The sequence below is a fragment of the Crinia signifera genome, chromosome 2, assembly GCF_055691185.1.
Source record: "Crinia signifera chromosome 2, ASM5569118v1, whole genome shotgun sequence".
In the NCBI taxonomy this organism is placed as follows: domain Eukaryota; kingdom Metazoa; phylum Chordata; class Amphibia; order Anura; family Myobatrachidae; genus Crinia; species Crinia signifera.
The window spans coordinates 26,214,943-26,232,063 of NC_139218.1; the positions used below are offsets into that span (position 1 = coordinate 26,214,943).

At 47.9% G+C, this 17,121-nt stretch overlaps 1 protein-coding gene across 1 annotated transcript in view; it reads left to right on the forward strand.

Moving 5' to 3' along the window:
- The window catches only part of BACH1 (BTB domain and CNC homolog 1), a 41,518-nt gene that overhangs the window by 13,987 nt on the left and 10,410 nt on the right, over positions 1-17,121 (forward strand). Inside the window, 4 exon segments of the mRNA XM_083171835.1 lie at positions 12,403-12,687; positions 14,224-14,800; positions 14,803-15,548; positions 16,050-16,256. Coding sequence (XP_083027961.1) covers positions 12,448-12,687; positions 14,224-14,800; positions 14,803-15,548; positions 16,050-16,256 — 1,770 coding nt within the window. The 5' untranslated portion in view covers positions 12,403-12,447.

Consider the following 17,121-nt stretch of genomic DNA (forward strand, 5'->3'; position numbering starts at 1 on the left):
CAAGTTACATCTGCCCCCCTGCACTGCACATGGTTTTGTCCATTTGAGAAGGAATTTGCCTTTGCGAGTGAACCAGAATAAGGCCCACAGTGTCTGTACAGGGTGATTCACTGCACTGTGCTGGACTCTTGACTGGGAAGTAACTGACATTCCCAGCTGCTCTTCTTTGAATTTATAGATTGCAGGGTGCCGTTCCAGGGGCGAGAGACGGCACCGCTTGGCCAACACTATTTATTTCTTTAGAACCTTCGTATGCTCTAAGGTCTTCAACCTGTGACCCTCTAGATGTTGTGGAACTACATGTCCCGGCATGCACTTATAGGAAAAATTGTGGCAATGCATGTTGGAACATGTAGTTTCACAACATCTGGAGGGCCACAGGTGCTCTAATGCTTTACAATTGGGAACAAACACTGGGGCAGTACGGACGGTGCAATAGTTAGGATTACTGCCTCACAGCACTGAGGTCATGGGTCCGATTCCCACCATGGCCCCCCTAACTGTGCGGAGTTTGTATATTCTCCCCATACTTGCGTGGGTTTCCTCCGGGTACTCCGGTTTCCTCCCACATTCCAAAAATATACTGGCAGGTTAATTGGCTCCCAACAAATTAACCCTAGAATGTCTGTGTGTGGGTGTACATAGATTGTAAGCTCCACTGGGGACCATGGCGCAGAACGTTTAAGTGCTCATTACACACCGTGAGCAATAAACTTGCTGTGTTATAAAAATTCTACAGCAGTTAGGCGTGAGTGTTATTGCCCACTACCCTTACTCACACCCTGGGGTCTGTGCGCAGTTATGCTTTAACCATGAAAAGGTTTGTCTATTATCTTTGCATTTCCATGTGAAATAAAAGCGGATTTATTCCCAAGAGGGGGAAGCGTATCTAGAATTTGAGTATAGAATAGAAGTAAGCCGTTAGAGATATGAGATTTAAATTTGTCCCTTTTTTTTCTTTCTTGTTTTGTATAACAACACTGAGCATTATGTAATAAGTTCCCAACTTCAGGAACCGGCATATTTTCAGCTAGTTTAAATTTAGCAGTGAGTTCACTGAAATCACTCCGGTTCCTAGATGTGTAACCTGCTTGGGGTCTTGCCTTTAAAACAAATTGCCCCTTTTAAATCCTGCTACGGAGATAAGTGGTTCTGACAACCGATAAATCTACAGGTTAAATCTTCCTAATCGTGCCGCTGCCTGCAACTCACAGGCTGTTGCTTATTGGCCCTGGGGTGTAAAATTGATTTAAGGCATTGGTCTCCATGTTGGGAAACTCACAATGCTTTTCATTAATATTCTGCTGCTCTAAAATAAGGATTTTACTCCTATGCCTGAATGGGGCTATTAAGACCCGCATGCTGCTAGGGGTCTGGCATTTACCTGCCCGATAGGCAGTGAATATACACTGCTTAGCGGACAGGTCTGAATCGGACCATAAATCTTTTACCCAATGGCGCTAAAAATGATAGGAGTACCTGCTTATTTTTCAATGTTTGTTAGGGTAGTATGTACACAGGTGAAGGGTCATAACCTAATGATTCCACTGACGTACTTCGTCCTGTTTTGCTTCTGCAAGAAAATACAAATCAATGCCAGAGGGTAACCACCCTACACATGTACCAGCAGAGCTTTGTGTCTCCCTAATCGAAAAAGGGGAATGCATCAAAATGGGTCCGGATCACTCCCTTCTACGGTACCTGTTATTTATCAGGCTAAATGGTTTGAGTCAGCGTCTCGGAGTGAAAATTCCCAGTGGGATGTTAATATTTACACATTCCAGCTGCCACATGTATATCCGTCACTTCTCGCTCTTATGGCCGGTCGGTCACCTGCCAGCATTCAAAGAATGCCAGTGATGTTGCGTATCAAAGGTCATTGGTGGTAACTAGTGCTCGTGCTCCGGGTCGGGCAGTCAATGGAAGATGTCCTATTGATCCCAACGTATTCACTCACATCGCACTCCAGTAATTGTCAGACAGTGGGGATGATGGGTCTTATTCTGGTTCACTCGCAAAAGCAAACTCCTTCTTTAATGGACAAAACCAAGCTGCACTGCAGGTGTGGCTGATGTAACACGTGCAGAGACAGTTAGATTTCGGCGGGGTATTACTGAAATCTAACTTTCAGTGTAAAAATACAGCAGCCAGTATTTACCCTGCACAGAAACAAAATAACTCCACCAAATCTAACTCTCCCTGCACATGTTACATCTGCTCCACCTGCAGTGCACATGGTTTTGTCCATTTAAAGAAGGAGTTTGTTTCTGTGAGTGAACCAGAATCATGCATTTTATACCCCAAACTATGGAGGTTATTCTGGTTGGCTCGCAAGGCTGTGAATTTTGCAGCTTTGCGAGCCCACCAGACACCGCCCGCAAGGCCATATGGGCCCCTTCTCTCTCCTTGTAGGACTAATAACTAACTAATAAACCCAGGTCTAACTGTAACCCAGCACTTCAGATCGTGTTTATGACTGAACTTTAAACAGGCGTGCTTTTACCACCTGTGCAATTGGAGGTACCGGTATAGAGGTATAGGCAGTGCTCGCTTGCTGTTCTCCCTCTATGCCGACATGGACGGTGAACTAAGAACAAGCTGATCATTAAAAACTCATGTCAACCTTCTCATGTGTCTACGGTTTTCCTGTTGATATTTTGAACCTGTCAACCTATTGCATTTTGACCTATTGGGGAAGACCTATTGACTGTCTATCTAGACACTGTAGATCAGGGCTGGCCAAACCGGTCCTTAAGATCTACCAACGGTCCATATTTTCCAGATCACCTAGCTGGTGCACAGCTGTAGTCATTACTAACTGTCACATTCCCCAGATCACCTAGCTGGTGCACAGCTGCAGTCATTACTAACTGTCACATTCCCCAGATCACCTACCCGGTGCACAGCTGTAGGAGGGCCCTGCTGCAAGCTTACAATCTATAGGGCCATAGGTGGGAAACACAAGGACAGGCACCAATAATAAGTGAACCAATAATAGCACCAATAATAGCATAGCAGTCCCACCAAGTTACAAGTCCAGAAGGGAAGCTATATAATAAGTGCCTCAGCAGGTTAAGCGTGTGGTATATAAATATGAGAGGCTTGCCTGAAGAGGTGAGTTTTCAGGGAACGCTTGAAAGTTTGGAGGCTATTGGAGAGGGTACTTGTGTATTATCAGGGCGCCCGCAAAATCGTCCGAAAATCGGATGCAAAAATTGAATGCAATTTTGCGGGCGATTTTTCGCGTTTTCCGGCTGATTTGCATGCTGTTCCATCATTGCACATCTTGCACACCCCCGATTTCCATCGTAGTGCATTGCATGTAATATAGCGGCATGCGATGCATGTGATGTGATTCGATTTTTAATTGTACAAGCACCCTGATGAGTGCTTACAATGTTAAATGCAACCTCATTGTCAACGCCACCCCCACAATCAATGCCAACCCGAAGCGTGGCGAGCACAGCGAGCCCGCGAGGGGCGACGGTACGCGTCCTCCGACCTTTTCATACCCCCACTATCCACGTCGGCGCGGAATTGATTTTAGATAGTGCCACCAAGCCCGAAGCGTGGCGAGTGGACGCGGAATACATGTAAAGTAATCCGCTGGTCTCGCTGCGCTCGCCACGCTTCGGGCTCGGTGGCTCGCTGCGCTCGCCACACTATCTAATATATACTCCACGCCAACGTGGATAGTGGGGGGTATGAAAAGGTCAGAGGACGCGGGCTCGCTGCGCTCACCACGCTTCGGGTTGGCGTTGATAGTGGGGGTGTCGTTGACAATGGGGTTGAATTTAACATTGTGAATCGCATCGCATGCCACTTGCTTGCATGCAATGCTATGCGATATTTAATTGTACAATCAGGGGCATTTTCCCGAAAATCGCATCGCATTGCATACCATCACATAGTACCTGGGGGTGTGCAAGGATGGAATAGCATGCAAATCGGCAGGAAATGGCCGAAAATTGGACACAAATTGGCCGCTAAATCGCATAGCAGATCAAATCGGCCGATAAATCGGATGCGATATCGTATACGATTTACATTACATCGGGCGCCCTGATAATACACAAGTACCGTGTAGTCTTATTGTGCGTGGAAGGGCATTCCATAGGATGGGAGCAGCCCGATGAAAGTCCTGTAATAGTGAATGGGAGCTGGTGATCAGTGCAGAAGAGAGACGCAGATCTTGTGCAGAGCAGAGTGGTCGAGATGGGAGATATTTTGTGATAAGTAAAGAGATATACTGTAAGCTGGTGCAGTATATTTAATAGCTTTATATGCCAGTAGAAGTGTTTTATATTGAATACGGTAAGATACAGGCAACCAATGGAGGGACTGGCAGAGCGGATCAGCAGACGATGAGCGTCTTACAAGGAAGATCAGCCTAGCAGCAGCATTTAAAATTGATTGCAGTGGTGAGAGTCTGTTCTTGGGAAGTCCAGTTAGGAGACTATTGCAATAATCAATGCGGGATATAATGAGTGCATGGATAAGAGATTTGGTAGTGTCTTGTGTTAGATACGGTCATATTTTGGATATGTTTTTTAGATGCATGTAACATGATTTGGAGACTGAACTGTTCTTTCTTCCCCACATTCAATCTGAGTCGAGGATGACCCCTAAGCAACGAGCTTGTGGTTTAGGGTAGAGGGTTACTAACTGTCACATTCCCCAGATCACCTAGCTCAGGCATGTCCAAAGTCAGGCCCGGGGGCCAATTGCGGCCCGTGCTGTCATTTGAAGTGGCCCGCAGCCTCCAGCTGGAAGTGGGCAGAGCATCAGATGTGGGAAGCACAGCACAGGACACTAAAGGTGGGGTCCCGGCGAGCGCGCCTTTACCTTGCTGTCTGCTGCAGTGAGGAGGTGCCGGCCGCTACAGTCAGATGTGTTTGGCGTCCTACCCCTGCAATCGTATATCACCCTATTCCACAATCACAGTGACAGCAGTGTTTGGGGAGGGGGGCAGCATGGGGGAAGCTTTCTCCCGTAACATGCAGAGTGGAGAAGGGCAGCAGCGGGAGCCCAAGCATCTCCTGTTCTTGCAGTTCCTGCTTTGCTTCTCCGTCCTGTGGCTCACACAAGGGGCTGGGAAACATACAGAGAAGGGAGGGGGCAGAGTGGGGGACATACAGCGAAGGAGAGTCATACAGTGAAGGAGGGTCAGGCTTGGGGACATACAATGAATGGAGGCACTGATGTACATTAAGAGAAGGGGGCAGACTGGGGGACAGAGTGAGTGGGGGACGTACAGTGAAAGAGGGGCAGGCTGGGGGACATAGAGTGAATGGAGGCATGCTGGGGGAAATACAGTGAAGGGGCAGGCTGGGGACCATTCTGATGTGATTAATAATTCAAAGAATGTCAGGCTGAATGGTCGGCCCCCACACATTTACACTTCACCAAATCTGGCCCTCGTCACAAAAAGTTTGGACACCCCTGACCTAGCTGGTGTACAGCTGCAGTCATTACTAACTTTCACATTCCCCAGGTCACCTACCCGGTGCACAGCTGCAGTCATTACTAACTGTCACATTTCCCAGATCACCTAGCTGGTGCACAGCTGTAGTCATTACTAACTGACACATTCCCCAGACCACCTAGCTGGTGCACAGCTGCAGTCATTACTAACTGTCACATTCCCCAGATCACCTAGCTGGTGCACAGCTGTAGTCATTACTAACTGTCACATTCCCCAGGTCACCTAGCTGGTGCACAGCTGTAGTCATTACTAACTGTCACATTCCCCAGGTCACCTAGCTGGTACACAGCTGTAGTCGTTACTAACTGACACATTCCCCAGACCACCTAGCTGGTGCACAGTTGTAGTCATTACTAACTGTCACATTCCCCAGATCACCTAGCTGCTGCACAGCTGTAGTCATTACTAACTGTCACATTCCCCAGGTCACCTAGCTGGTGCACAGCTGTAGTCATTACTAACTGTCACATTCCCCAGGTCACCTACTGGTGCACAGCTGTAGTCATTACTAACTGACACATTCCCCAGATCACCTAGCTGGTGCACAGCTGTAGTCATTACTAACTGTCACATTCCCCAGGTCACCTAGCTGGTGCACAGCTGTAGTCATTACTAACTGTCCCATTTTCAAACCTGCTGCATTCATTCCTACTATAGATGCCTGAGACACATGGACTGTTGGTAGATCTTGAGGACAGGTTTGGCTGCCCCTGCTGTAGATCTATCAACTGGAACCAGTTCTGCACATGCAAAGAACGTCTCTTGCACCTTGGCAGACCCTACACCAGGGGTTCCCAATCTTTTTTTAACCACGGCACCCTAGAGTTTCAGAATTTTTTCGCGGCACCCCTAGACTGATTTATTTTTTATTAGATAGGGTTTATATGCAATTGTTAGGGTCAGTTATGTGGTGAAGGGCAGGATTTGCTTCTGTTTGTACACATTTTATGATTGGCAGCCACCAGCACTAGTTTTGCTCATAAATAATTAGCCATTAATAATTTGAGTTGGTCCTGGACCATCAACCCAAGGCACCCCTGCATGTGTCCCGAGGCACCCCAGGGAGCCACGGCGCACAGTTTGGGAACCACTGCCCTACACTGTAAGACATTGGGTCCACCCACAAATCTGAATTAGGCCCTTAGTTTATATATAGTGTACTAATGATTCCCCCCCCCCCCCTTCCCCGGCACTCACAGCGCTGAGTAAGCCAGGACTCGCTCAGAGCGGTGAAGGCTGTGGGGAGAAGGAGGCAGCTGATGACGTTAACGGTCCTCCACTCAATGGGCAGGGAAAGCCTGTGTTTTCTGGGGGACGCCCAGAATACACTGGCATCATGCCACCAAGCACCCGCAAGGTGTCAATAACCCTGTGAACAAACGGCTCGTGCTTGCGCATTGTGCACCGTGCCCAGGCACAGATGTTCAATAATCGCTCTGATTCGTAGCCCTGCAAGCGGTTCTGAACCAGGCCCCAAATCTGCTTCTGAGGTTCAGCTTTTTTCCAATACCAGTTCTGTTCCGCTCTGTATACGGGATCAGTCACCTACAGCATATTTGTCATGTATCCCAATAATCAGCGCAGTCTCACTTCTGTGTCCCAGGGGGTTAATTTTGGTTGATTCGCAGCCTTGCGAGTCCACCAAACCCTGCCTTGCGAATGTTTGGCTGGCACCACCAATTCGCAAGTGCGATTTACACACAGTAACATCCCTTCGCAGGCCAGGGGGACCCCATACCTCCCAACTGTCACGATTACAGCGGGACAGTCCCGATTTTCAGGTACTGTCCCGCTGTCCCACCCGCGGCAGGCATTGTCCCGCTGCGGGGGGTGGCAGTTGGGAGACCCCCCAATCTAATAGAATAGACGCTGTGCGCATGCGCACAGCGTCTATTCTCGTATGAAAATGAGGTTGCGGCTAATTAGCATAAGCCGCTCCCTCATTTGCATATGCCCCGCCCCTTTTCGGGCACTAGGGAGTGTCCCTATTTCTTCTACTGAGAAGTTGGTAGGTATGGGACCCTCCCACATCTTTCCATGGTCGCCAACCATGGAAAGATGTGGAAGGTGCACGCATATGTAAGGTTTCTCTGAGCAACCTTACATATGCATGCACACTGGGAAGGAAATGGGTGGGCAGCTGACCTCCTGTGATGTCAGCTGCCCATCCCCTGCGTCCGTGTCATGGCCTCATTAGCACGAGAACACGCCCCCCCCCCCCCCCCCCCCCCCCCCCCTGTCTGGATTTTTGAACGCTGGGATTCCGACCGCCGGGATGGTGCACAAAAACAATTGAATCATTGCTGCCATATGAATACATGAGGAAATGAGATCTCATCTGGGCTTTGGGGGGGGGGGGGGGGGGGGGGGTCTTCTTTTGCTTAATTTTGAGTGGAGCTAATGAGTACTTTTTTTTTTTTTTTTTTTACAGAGATACAGCATATTGTCAGCAGATCCCTGACTCTCATGGTACCTTTTATCCTCCGCTCTGTAGTGTTATGGTCCTTTTGTTCTGATATCACAGACTGCCAGACCAGGGAGCGTGGTAATAAGATCACATGCAAATACTGATGTGAAACTTTGACTCTGTACAAGGGGGGTTTATATAATAACTGTATCAGTCCAGGGTAAAGAGAGGTGATGTAGCTTTGGAGGTGGAGAGCTGGGTCTCGCTCAGGGGGCGTGATACATCCTGTATTACACAGCGCTCCAGCACGCAGACAGTTAAAGCCAGAAGCACAGAAACCGGTAGTCCCAGCTAGGACTTTCCATGCGGCTCTTCCGTGTGTGTTAACTCAGATGAACTAGAACGTTTTTTCCATTCTCCGATAACCCCTGGATATCGTTTGGCGTAATTGGTGCTGTTGTCACGTCATGTTAGGCACGGACATATTCCCACGCTGCAGGTTATGGACACTGGATGGGAGCCAGGTCATCAGTATTCAGGTCTGCTCCGGGAGGAAGACTCTCACCGGGCAGTGCTTGACAGCTGCCATAAGTGAGAGTCCACTGGGTGTATCCCAGCATGCCTTGCCATAGGTTTAGCATTCCCTAATAGCAAAACGGTGGCAAGGCATGATGGGACTTGTAGTTTCACAACAGCTGGAGGGCCATAGTTTGGACATGCCTGGTATAGCGTATATATAAGAAACTGTTAATAAATAAATAAATAAATAAGGTGCGTACACACTGGGTGATATAATGAACGGTATCAATCAATTTCTAAGCAAGAAGAAGACCATGTTATGGGCGCCCTTGGGGTTAAGTGCGCCCTTGGGGTTAATCACGCCGCTCGCATAGCTCTGGTCACTGAGCGCGGGAGCTAAAACCGGTCAGGATCTCCCAGCGGCTACAGGAATCTGCTCCTAAATTAGAAAAACCTGATTGTTTTGTGGGTGTCCAATAGTAAGTGGAAAACGGTGTAGAGAATTAGAACTGCACTCTCCAGCTGTTGTGATACTACAAGTCCCAGCATGCCTTGCCACAGTATTGCTATTAGAGGATGCTAAAACTGTAGCAATGCATGCTGGGATGTGTAGTTTTACAACAGCTGAAGAGCCACAGGTTGGCCAGGCCTTTTATATAGCGCAGCATACATCAGTTCATATCCGTTTAGCCGCTACAAGGACATCTGCACCACCTGTAGTGCAGCATGGTTGTGTCCATCATCAAAAATTGCAGCCTCGCTAACAGATTTCTGGCCCAAAGCACACACACACACACCTGCAGCGAACTTTGCCCTAGAACTGGGAATAAGTCACGTGACCTGACAAATGGGCTTCCGGACAACATGTACTGCCAGCTAATCTGGTTCCGCAGCTTAACCAGTGCAAGACTGTATATACCAGTGCAGTGCCACATTGTCATTTGGCTCAACTATAAGATCCATATTCATATGTTGTTGTTGTTACTCATAACAGGGAAGCTAATGCTGGCACTGACGGATCAAATCATACTTGATGCCGTTTTATGTTGGAGGAACCCAAATCTTAACTGGGAAGATTCCTCAGTTGATCAATCAGTCCTAACGAAGTGACCTCGTTTCGCTCCCTTAATCCTGTTCATTGGATTAATTGCACATATATGATGTTAATCCTTATGAATTATGAGTAGCATAATTAGCCCAATATAACAACGCTATCCTTTACACAGTACAAGGCTGCATGTATGTTGGAAATACAGTACTCAGGTACGGACGCTGACCCTCTTCTCAGTCCTGGCCCCTAGTGTTACTGTGTCAGGGACCCCAAAATAGGTGATTTCGCATGGAGTGTGTGGGTCTTCTGCACAGATTTGGTGGTTGCTGCCGCTCAGCCGTTTTCTTAGGAACCCTATGACAACTCATTTGAAGCTTTTTGGTATCATTTCCCGGCAGTTGTGCAGCTCGGAATGTGTACAGTAAGATATACTCCCATTTGGTCACAGAATTGAATTGCAGCATTCCGTCCTTATGACTCAGCCGCACAATCAGATGTTTGGATAAGTCAGCGAAATATTTCCCACCAGACTTCTGGGTTGGTGCGAGAGAAACTGCTCCATCATTAACCTTCATTCACCCTCCCTAAATACAGTTGGGGCTCTTCCTGATTTAACCAGGTGGGTGCATGGTCCTCAGGTATTCTATTCTGCCGCAGTTTAACTGCGACACTGTGACCAGGGCCTGACATCACTGGTCTGTGCTACTGGGGACCCACCACACACTTCCAGGTCTCTGTCTCCTACGGGTATGGTATAATCCTCTGCCAGTCTGGACTCCAACTGTCGTTTCTCCGATATCGGAATCCTGACTGTCTGGAGTCTGACAGGGGGACAAGTGCATTCAAGCCCTTTGTGGGCTTGCTGCGCTTGCCACGCTGAGGGCTCATTGCGCTCGCCACCTATTCTGTTCTCCCGCTATGGGGGTTGTGGTCCCCCACAAGGGAAAATAGCCCATGTAAATTGGGATTCCGACTGTCGGGCTCCTGACAGTCAGGATTCCGAAATGACCATTGGAGTCCCGACTATAGTGAGTCATCCGGCATCCGTCTACCATAAGATAGAGCTTGTTGCGTCTAAACCTGATCCTTTTGGGTGCGATATGTATGATAAGTAATGGGCGACGACTGGCGCAAACAATTGAATATTGCCCCATCACTTTAGATAGGAGATTAAGTGGGGTATTCAATCTTGGGTCACTGCTTTCGAGCTGGCCCAACAGCCGTGACCCTGTCCCGTTCTCAGTCTGCTCGACCGAGAACAATCAGGCGGAATTCAATGTCCCGCCTGCAGCAGGATGAGAAGGGGGCGTGGCCATGAGCTGCAGCCGGGAGCTCGTCACTTACTGGGCGTTCTCTAGAGAACGAGCCCGACTGCTTGTGAAGTCGGGCTCGTTCTGCCGAGAAACCCTGCTCAATGTTGTCAGGGAAGACCGCATTGAATAGGGCCCGTAGCCATTTCCCCGTCGGGAGATTGAATACCCCCATTAGTGCGAAAAGAAGATAATTAGAAAGTAAATTTTACTAGCTTCTAAAAGTAAAAATAAAGTGGGGACGTTGCCCATGGCAACCAATCAGTTTTGGTCTATCATTTTTTATTAGATAATAGAGCAGTGATTCTTAAACTCGGTCCTCAGGATCCCACACTGTTCCCGTTTTCCAGGTCACCGGACAGGTGCGCTCATTACTCACTGACACATTTAAAGAGATCCACAGGTGGAGCTAATTATTTCACTTACGATTCTGTAAGGAGATCTGGAAAACCTGCACTGTGGAGTCCTGAGGACCGACTTTAAGATCCTACACAAGGAAATGATCGCTAGACTGGTTGCTATGGGCGACATCCCCACTTTTCAGTTTTCGAAGCTTTTGTAAATTTGCCCTAAAGATTCCTAAATCCTAATTATAATATTACTGTAATCATTGCAGCATGTTCAGTAGGTAATGGTCAGGGAAGGGGGGGGGGATTCGGTATGTATCTCCAGCAGCTGTCTCTCCTGCCCGCCCAACAGAGCTATTCGATTGTCGGGCATGACCAGCCTCTAGCGCCAACATTTCATGTCACATACCCCTGGGGTGTTTCAGCTGCTACCTATACTTGATACATATTATTTCAAATTTTGATTGGTTGCCAAGGGCAAAAAAAAACCATGCCAACCTTTTGACTGTCGACCAAAACCATGTCGACCTAATACTTGTTCGACGTAATGACCTGTCGACCTAGTGGTGTCGACCTAGTGGTGTCGACCATATAATCTATACCCCCCACAGTAATCCTCAATCATATGGCAGGTTTCTATGGTTTCCGAGCAAAAAATGTCAGTCATGGTATGTTGTAGGACTGGGAGGTTGCCCAGCCTGTGTTTTACATCTGTCAATTATCCAGGGAACAGTTTCATTTTCACCCTTGTCGAGCTGTTTACTTGGCTGCACTGGTAGTCATCCGTCCGGTTTGTCTGGTGTCAGAATGTGCAACAGGCAAGTAGCTGTTACTTATCTAGTACATGCTATAAATGGTAGCTATGATCTTTTTGGCCTCTTTTTTTCTTTTCTTTATGGGTGGAGAATCCCATTAATATATGTAAGGTGCACATGAAGCTTGGTAACTTTTAGTTGCCAGTCTAGCACCCTGCACCTGTCTCAACCCATGCCGTTCCTCTTTCCTGTCTGTGGTTTCACTTTCTCCTATGGTGCTTATAGCACAGTCTGGTCTGTATATCAGTACTAACATACAGACCAGACTGTGCTATAAGCACCAGAGCATGCGGCGAGTACTCAAGCAGGAAAGAGGAGCTGCACAGTTGTGACAGCTGCAGGATGCTAGAATGAACACTAACTTTCTGAAGCATGTTTGCCCCAGGTAGAGGCTGTGACCATACAGGTTATATAAACGATCCCAGATCCAGAGCCTTGTGTTGTTAATGTGCCTTTCTTCTGTTGCAGTGTTGGAAATCCAGAGAAGCATGCTAGCTGAGCCTCCGATGCAATATGTCTAGCAGCGAGAAGAAGGAGGCAGACTTCGCCTATGAGTCCTCCGTGCACAGTGCAAACCTCCTGCTCCGCCTGAACAGCCAGCGGGAGCAGGGCCTGCTGTGTGATGTGACTGTTGTAGTGGAAGAGCAGAAATTCCGGGCTCACTGCTCCGTGCTGGCTGCTTCCAGTGACTATTTTCTCTCGCGATCCTTGCAGTCGTGCGGTGGCGAATTTGTCATCACCGTTCCTGAAGAGGTAAGCGAGGCTGAACACCTCCTAATTGCCATTCTGCTGATGTCCTGTTTTACCTTTGTGTGTGTGTGTGTGTGTGTGTAATTGGACTACTTTATCCTGGAGAGAGAGAAAGTTCCAGACAGCTCACAACAGTCATTTAAATAAAACATAGCCTGTAACATGGCATTTTGGAGTTGATTTGCTGTTTTTCCATCCACTTTATCTCTCTAAGGCTTAGCACATAGACCCCTTGGTTCGAACATAGCATAACAAATAACCTAATTCCTGCTGTAAACTATAAGGGTATTCCATGTTGATTCCTTGATAGAAGTCATAAACTCCATTGGGAGATATATACTGAGGAATATGCTCAGGAGATCTTGTCATGCCTCTGGCTGTGATTTCTGATGATGATGTTCTGATATCAACAGAATCTCTATCACCTTTGTTGTAGAAAAGAAAATGTAGCAAATAAGATGACTTGTACATGTGAGCCTTGATATAGGAGATGGTGCCTTGGAACAGTGCAAGTAGGCCTTCTCCCAGGAGATGGTGCCCTGGAACAGTGCAGAGTTGGCCTTCTCCCTGGAGATTGTGCCTTGGAACAGCGCAGTGTAGGCCTTCTCCCATGATATTGTGCCCTGGAACAGTGCAGAGTAGGCCTTTTCCCAGGAGATGGTGCCCTGGAACAGTGCAGTGTAGGCCTTCACCCAGGAGATTGCAATATGGAGCAGTGCAGAGTAGGCCTTCTCCCATGATATTGTGTCCTGGAACAGAGCAGTGTAGGCCTTCACCGAGGAGATAGCGATATGGAATAGTGCAGAGTAGGCCTTCTCTCAGGATATTGTGCCCTGGAACAGAGCAGTGTAGGCCTTCACCGAGGAGATTGCAATATGGAATAGTGCAGAGTAGGCCTTCTCCCAGGAGATTGTGCCCTGGAACAGTTCAGTGTATGTCTTCTCCCATGATATTGTGCCCTGGAACAGAGCAGTGTAGGCCTTCATCCAGGAGATTGCGATATGGAACAGTGCAGAGTAGGCCTTCTCCCATGATATTGTGTCCTGGAACAGACCAGTGTAGGCCTTCACTGAGGAGATTGCGATATGGAATAGTGCAGAGTAGGCCTTCTCCCAGGATATTGTGCCCTGGAACAGAGCAGTGTAGGCCTTCACCGAGGAGATTGCGATATGGAATAGTGCAGAGTAGGCCTTCTCCCATGATATTGTGCCCTGGAACAGAGCAGTGTAGGCCTTCATCCAGGAGATTGCGATATGGAACAGTGCAGAGTAGGCCTTCTCACATGATATTGTGTCCTGGAACAGACCAGTGTAGGCCTTCACTGAGGAGATTGCGATATGAAATAGTGCAGAGTAGGCCTTCTCCCAGGATATTGTGCCCTGGAACAGAGCAGTGTAGGCCTTCACCCAGGAGATTGCGGTATGGAACAGTGCAGAGTAGGCATTCTCCCAGGAGGTTTATGCGTCATTGTTTTTTCTGACGTGAGCGTGAGGTTTCATGTTTTACTTATTGTTTTTTGTTTGTTCTTTAAATGTGCAGGTAACCGTGAAAGGTTTCGTGCCTCTGCTTCAGTTTGCATATACCTCTAAACTACTTGTCAACAAAGATAACTTGTCAGAAATCCGAAAATGTGCAAAGTTACTGGAGGTCCATGATGTCGAAGAAGCCTGCTTCGAGTTCCTTAGGTTAAAATTTCAAGACAGTAAAACTGAGCTGTCAGAATGCCCCAGAAAAAAGTGCTGCAAGACCTTCTGCCCGAAGGCCAACATTCAGCGCCAGCAGGACAAAACAGAGAGGATGGTGGCACACGAAGTGGAAGAACTTTGGAGAGACGACTTTTCCCAGAACCTCAAATGCCAAACAGAGATTGAAAACATTTCTCCCTCCCCTGAAAGTCCCAAGCAGCCCTGTGAATCTTTTTGCTTTGGCAGAGAGAATGCCTTCAGCTTTTCCTCTCTGTGCCCCAAGTACAGGAAGTTCCAGAAGGCCTGTAAAAGTGGCCGTATTCGATCTGTGAGCACATGTTCCAGCAATCAAGAAGCACAGAGTCCATCGCCAGCACCATCAAGTGAGATGTTGGAGTTAAGCAGTCAACCAAAGCCTCAGGAGGAGGGCATACGCTACACAAGTCTGAGATTGATGTTAATGTGTTGCCTCCAATGACCTCTGATCTCACTTATCAAAACCTTATACATAATGGCGACAAAGTAGTTCCACCTTCGGTGTCTTTTCCATCGGGACCACAAGACTTCAACTCAGTGCCTGTCCCATATACTTATCAGCCATACAGGGTTTTAAATTACATCGACAGTAGCAACTCCAGCACAGCAGTTCCATCCGAGAGGGACAACCATGAACAAGACGCCAGTCAGACTTCTGAATTAACCAACGCGGAACTGGTTCCAGACCCTGCACTTTGTCCTGCTGGAGAACCCCCGCTTTCCAGGGAACGCAGTAATGAGGAGAGGGAGGTGGCAGAACATCTTGCAAAGGGTTTCTGGCCCGACATTTATGCCACTGACTTCCCGTGTCAACAAGAATTGGAAATGATGACTTCAAAAGAGCCAGGAGAAGCGAACAGCGTAGAGAAGAGGACCGAGTGTCCATGGTTGGGCATTTCCATTTCTAATGAGACCTCTGAACGGACTTTTACAACTCTCAACCCAGTGTCATGCCCGTTTATTGGCACCCTCTCCAACGATGTGCGTGCCAAAAGCCCAGAAGTAGGCAGCGATGATGGAGCCCAGGAAAAGCTGCAAGAGCAGTGCCCATATGCTTGTTCTATTAACTTGGAGGAAGAATCGGAAACAGACAGCGAGGAAGATAGTGGTGGATCCTGTTCTGCCAAAGAGCTAGAATTGGAGGTTAGTTCCATTCTTATCTGGTTCTAGTTTAAAAACGTTCTCACATTTAGCTATACTATGTGGCATCCCTGCCCGTGCCATAGGTCGCTTATAACAGCTTTGTGGGTCCACAGCCAAGTCTGTCTCTTTCCCTCAGGGTTGTGGGATGGGCAATAGGGACGGGAGGCTCCAACTTTTCCCTAATCAGTAGTTGTTATTTCAAAGCAGATCTCCAGGTTCCATTAAATTCATATCGAAATTCATCACCACTCAAACAAACACTACTACCTCTCTGGGGACTATAGTCGGCTATAATCTGGCCAACATAGTCAACCTTACTGAGTGGAGTACCATGGGATCAGTAAATCCACACCATACAACTATGTTGGGTATAATTTTAAAGGGGGGGGGGTCAGCCTTTATCTCTAACATAGCTCCCGATTCCGTTCCGGGAGGGTCTGGACTCCCTCTTGTAGCATTGCATTCCTTATAACTTTTCTAATACTTTGGCTTCTGTTACAGAAGAAACTGCCCTTCAACACTCAGAAAATTATTTCACTTTCACGCTACGACTTCCAGTCCTTGGTTAAAATGCACAACCTCACACCAGAGCAGCTGGACTGTATCCACGACATACGTAGACGGAGCAAGAATAGGGTTGCGGCCCAGCGCTGCCGGAAAAGGAAGCTGGACTGCATCCAGAACCTGGAGTCGGAGATCCGAAAGCTGGTAGGTTCTGACTTGTGTCCTCATTTTTTTTTATTTATTTATGTCACATGAGGTCTCTGCATCGTTGGACAGTCAATTACAAGTTCTGAGAACTACAAATGGCGCTTAAAAATAGTACCAAGGGCATAAGAGATTGACGAAGGTGAGACGTGGACATACAGTAGATTGACCTGCTTGTGAGAGCTTGGTGCCTAGAGGGAGCGGCCAATGCTGAGACCAAACAGATTATTTTGGGCTTGGAGTAGACATGAGACTGTCGCTGGTGGTACATTCAAAGGGAATAGTATCAGGTGAGGGAAGGATAGGTAGTGGTATCACTCCTGTAATCCCACCTTGATCCGAGGGGGGCCTGGCCTACCACCGTGATCCCATCTATCTATATACCGGATGCAGGTTCAAGGGGGGTAAATGTTCATTCATGTGACACACTCAGACCTCTGGGAGATTTAAAGAAAGGTGGCACCAATACCTTAATCCAGTGTGGCCCAGTCTCCATCTCCAAGGCACTCCTTAAGGGGGGTATTCAGTCACGGGTCAGGACTGTCCATCTGTTCAGACAGCCGTGACCCTGGCCTGTTTTTGTTTTTCTCGACAGCATATCGCCAGGAGGGATTCAATAGCCAAAAAGGGGGGGTATGTCCACTTAAACGGCCGTGGATTGTCGAGATTCGGCCGTGATCGCGACAATTCACGGCCGTAATCGACAAAACGGCCCAACAGCTTTGAACATTGTGCCTGTTCTGTTGATCTGCCTCTTCAATGCTGTCGGACAAGACAGCATTGAATAGGTGCCCAAAGCTATCCCCCCCCCCCCCCCCCACCCGTCCGAAGTAGCAGCTGGGACTGAATACCCCCTTAACAGTCC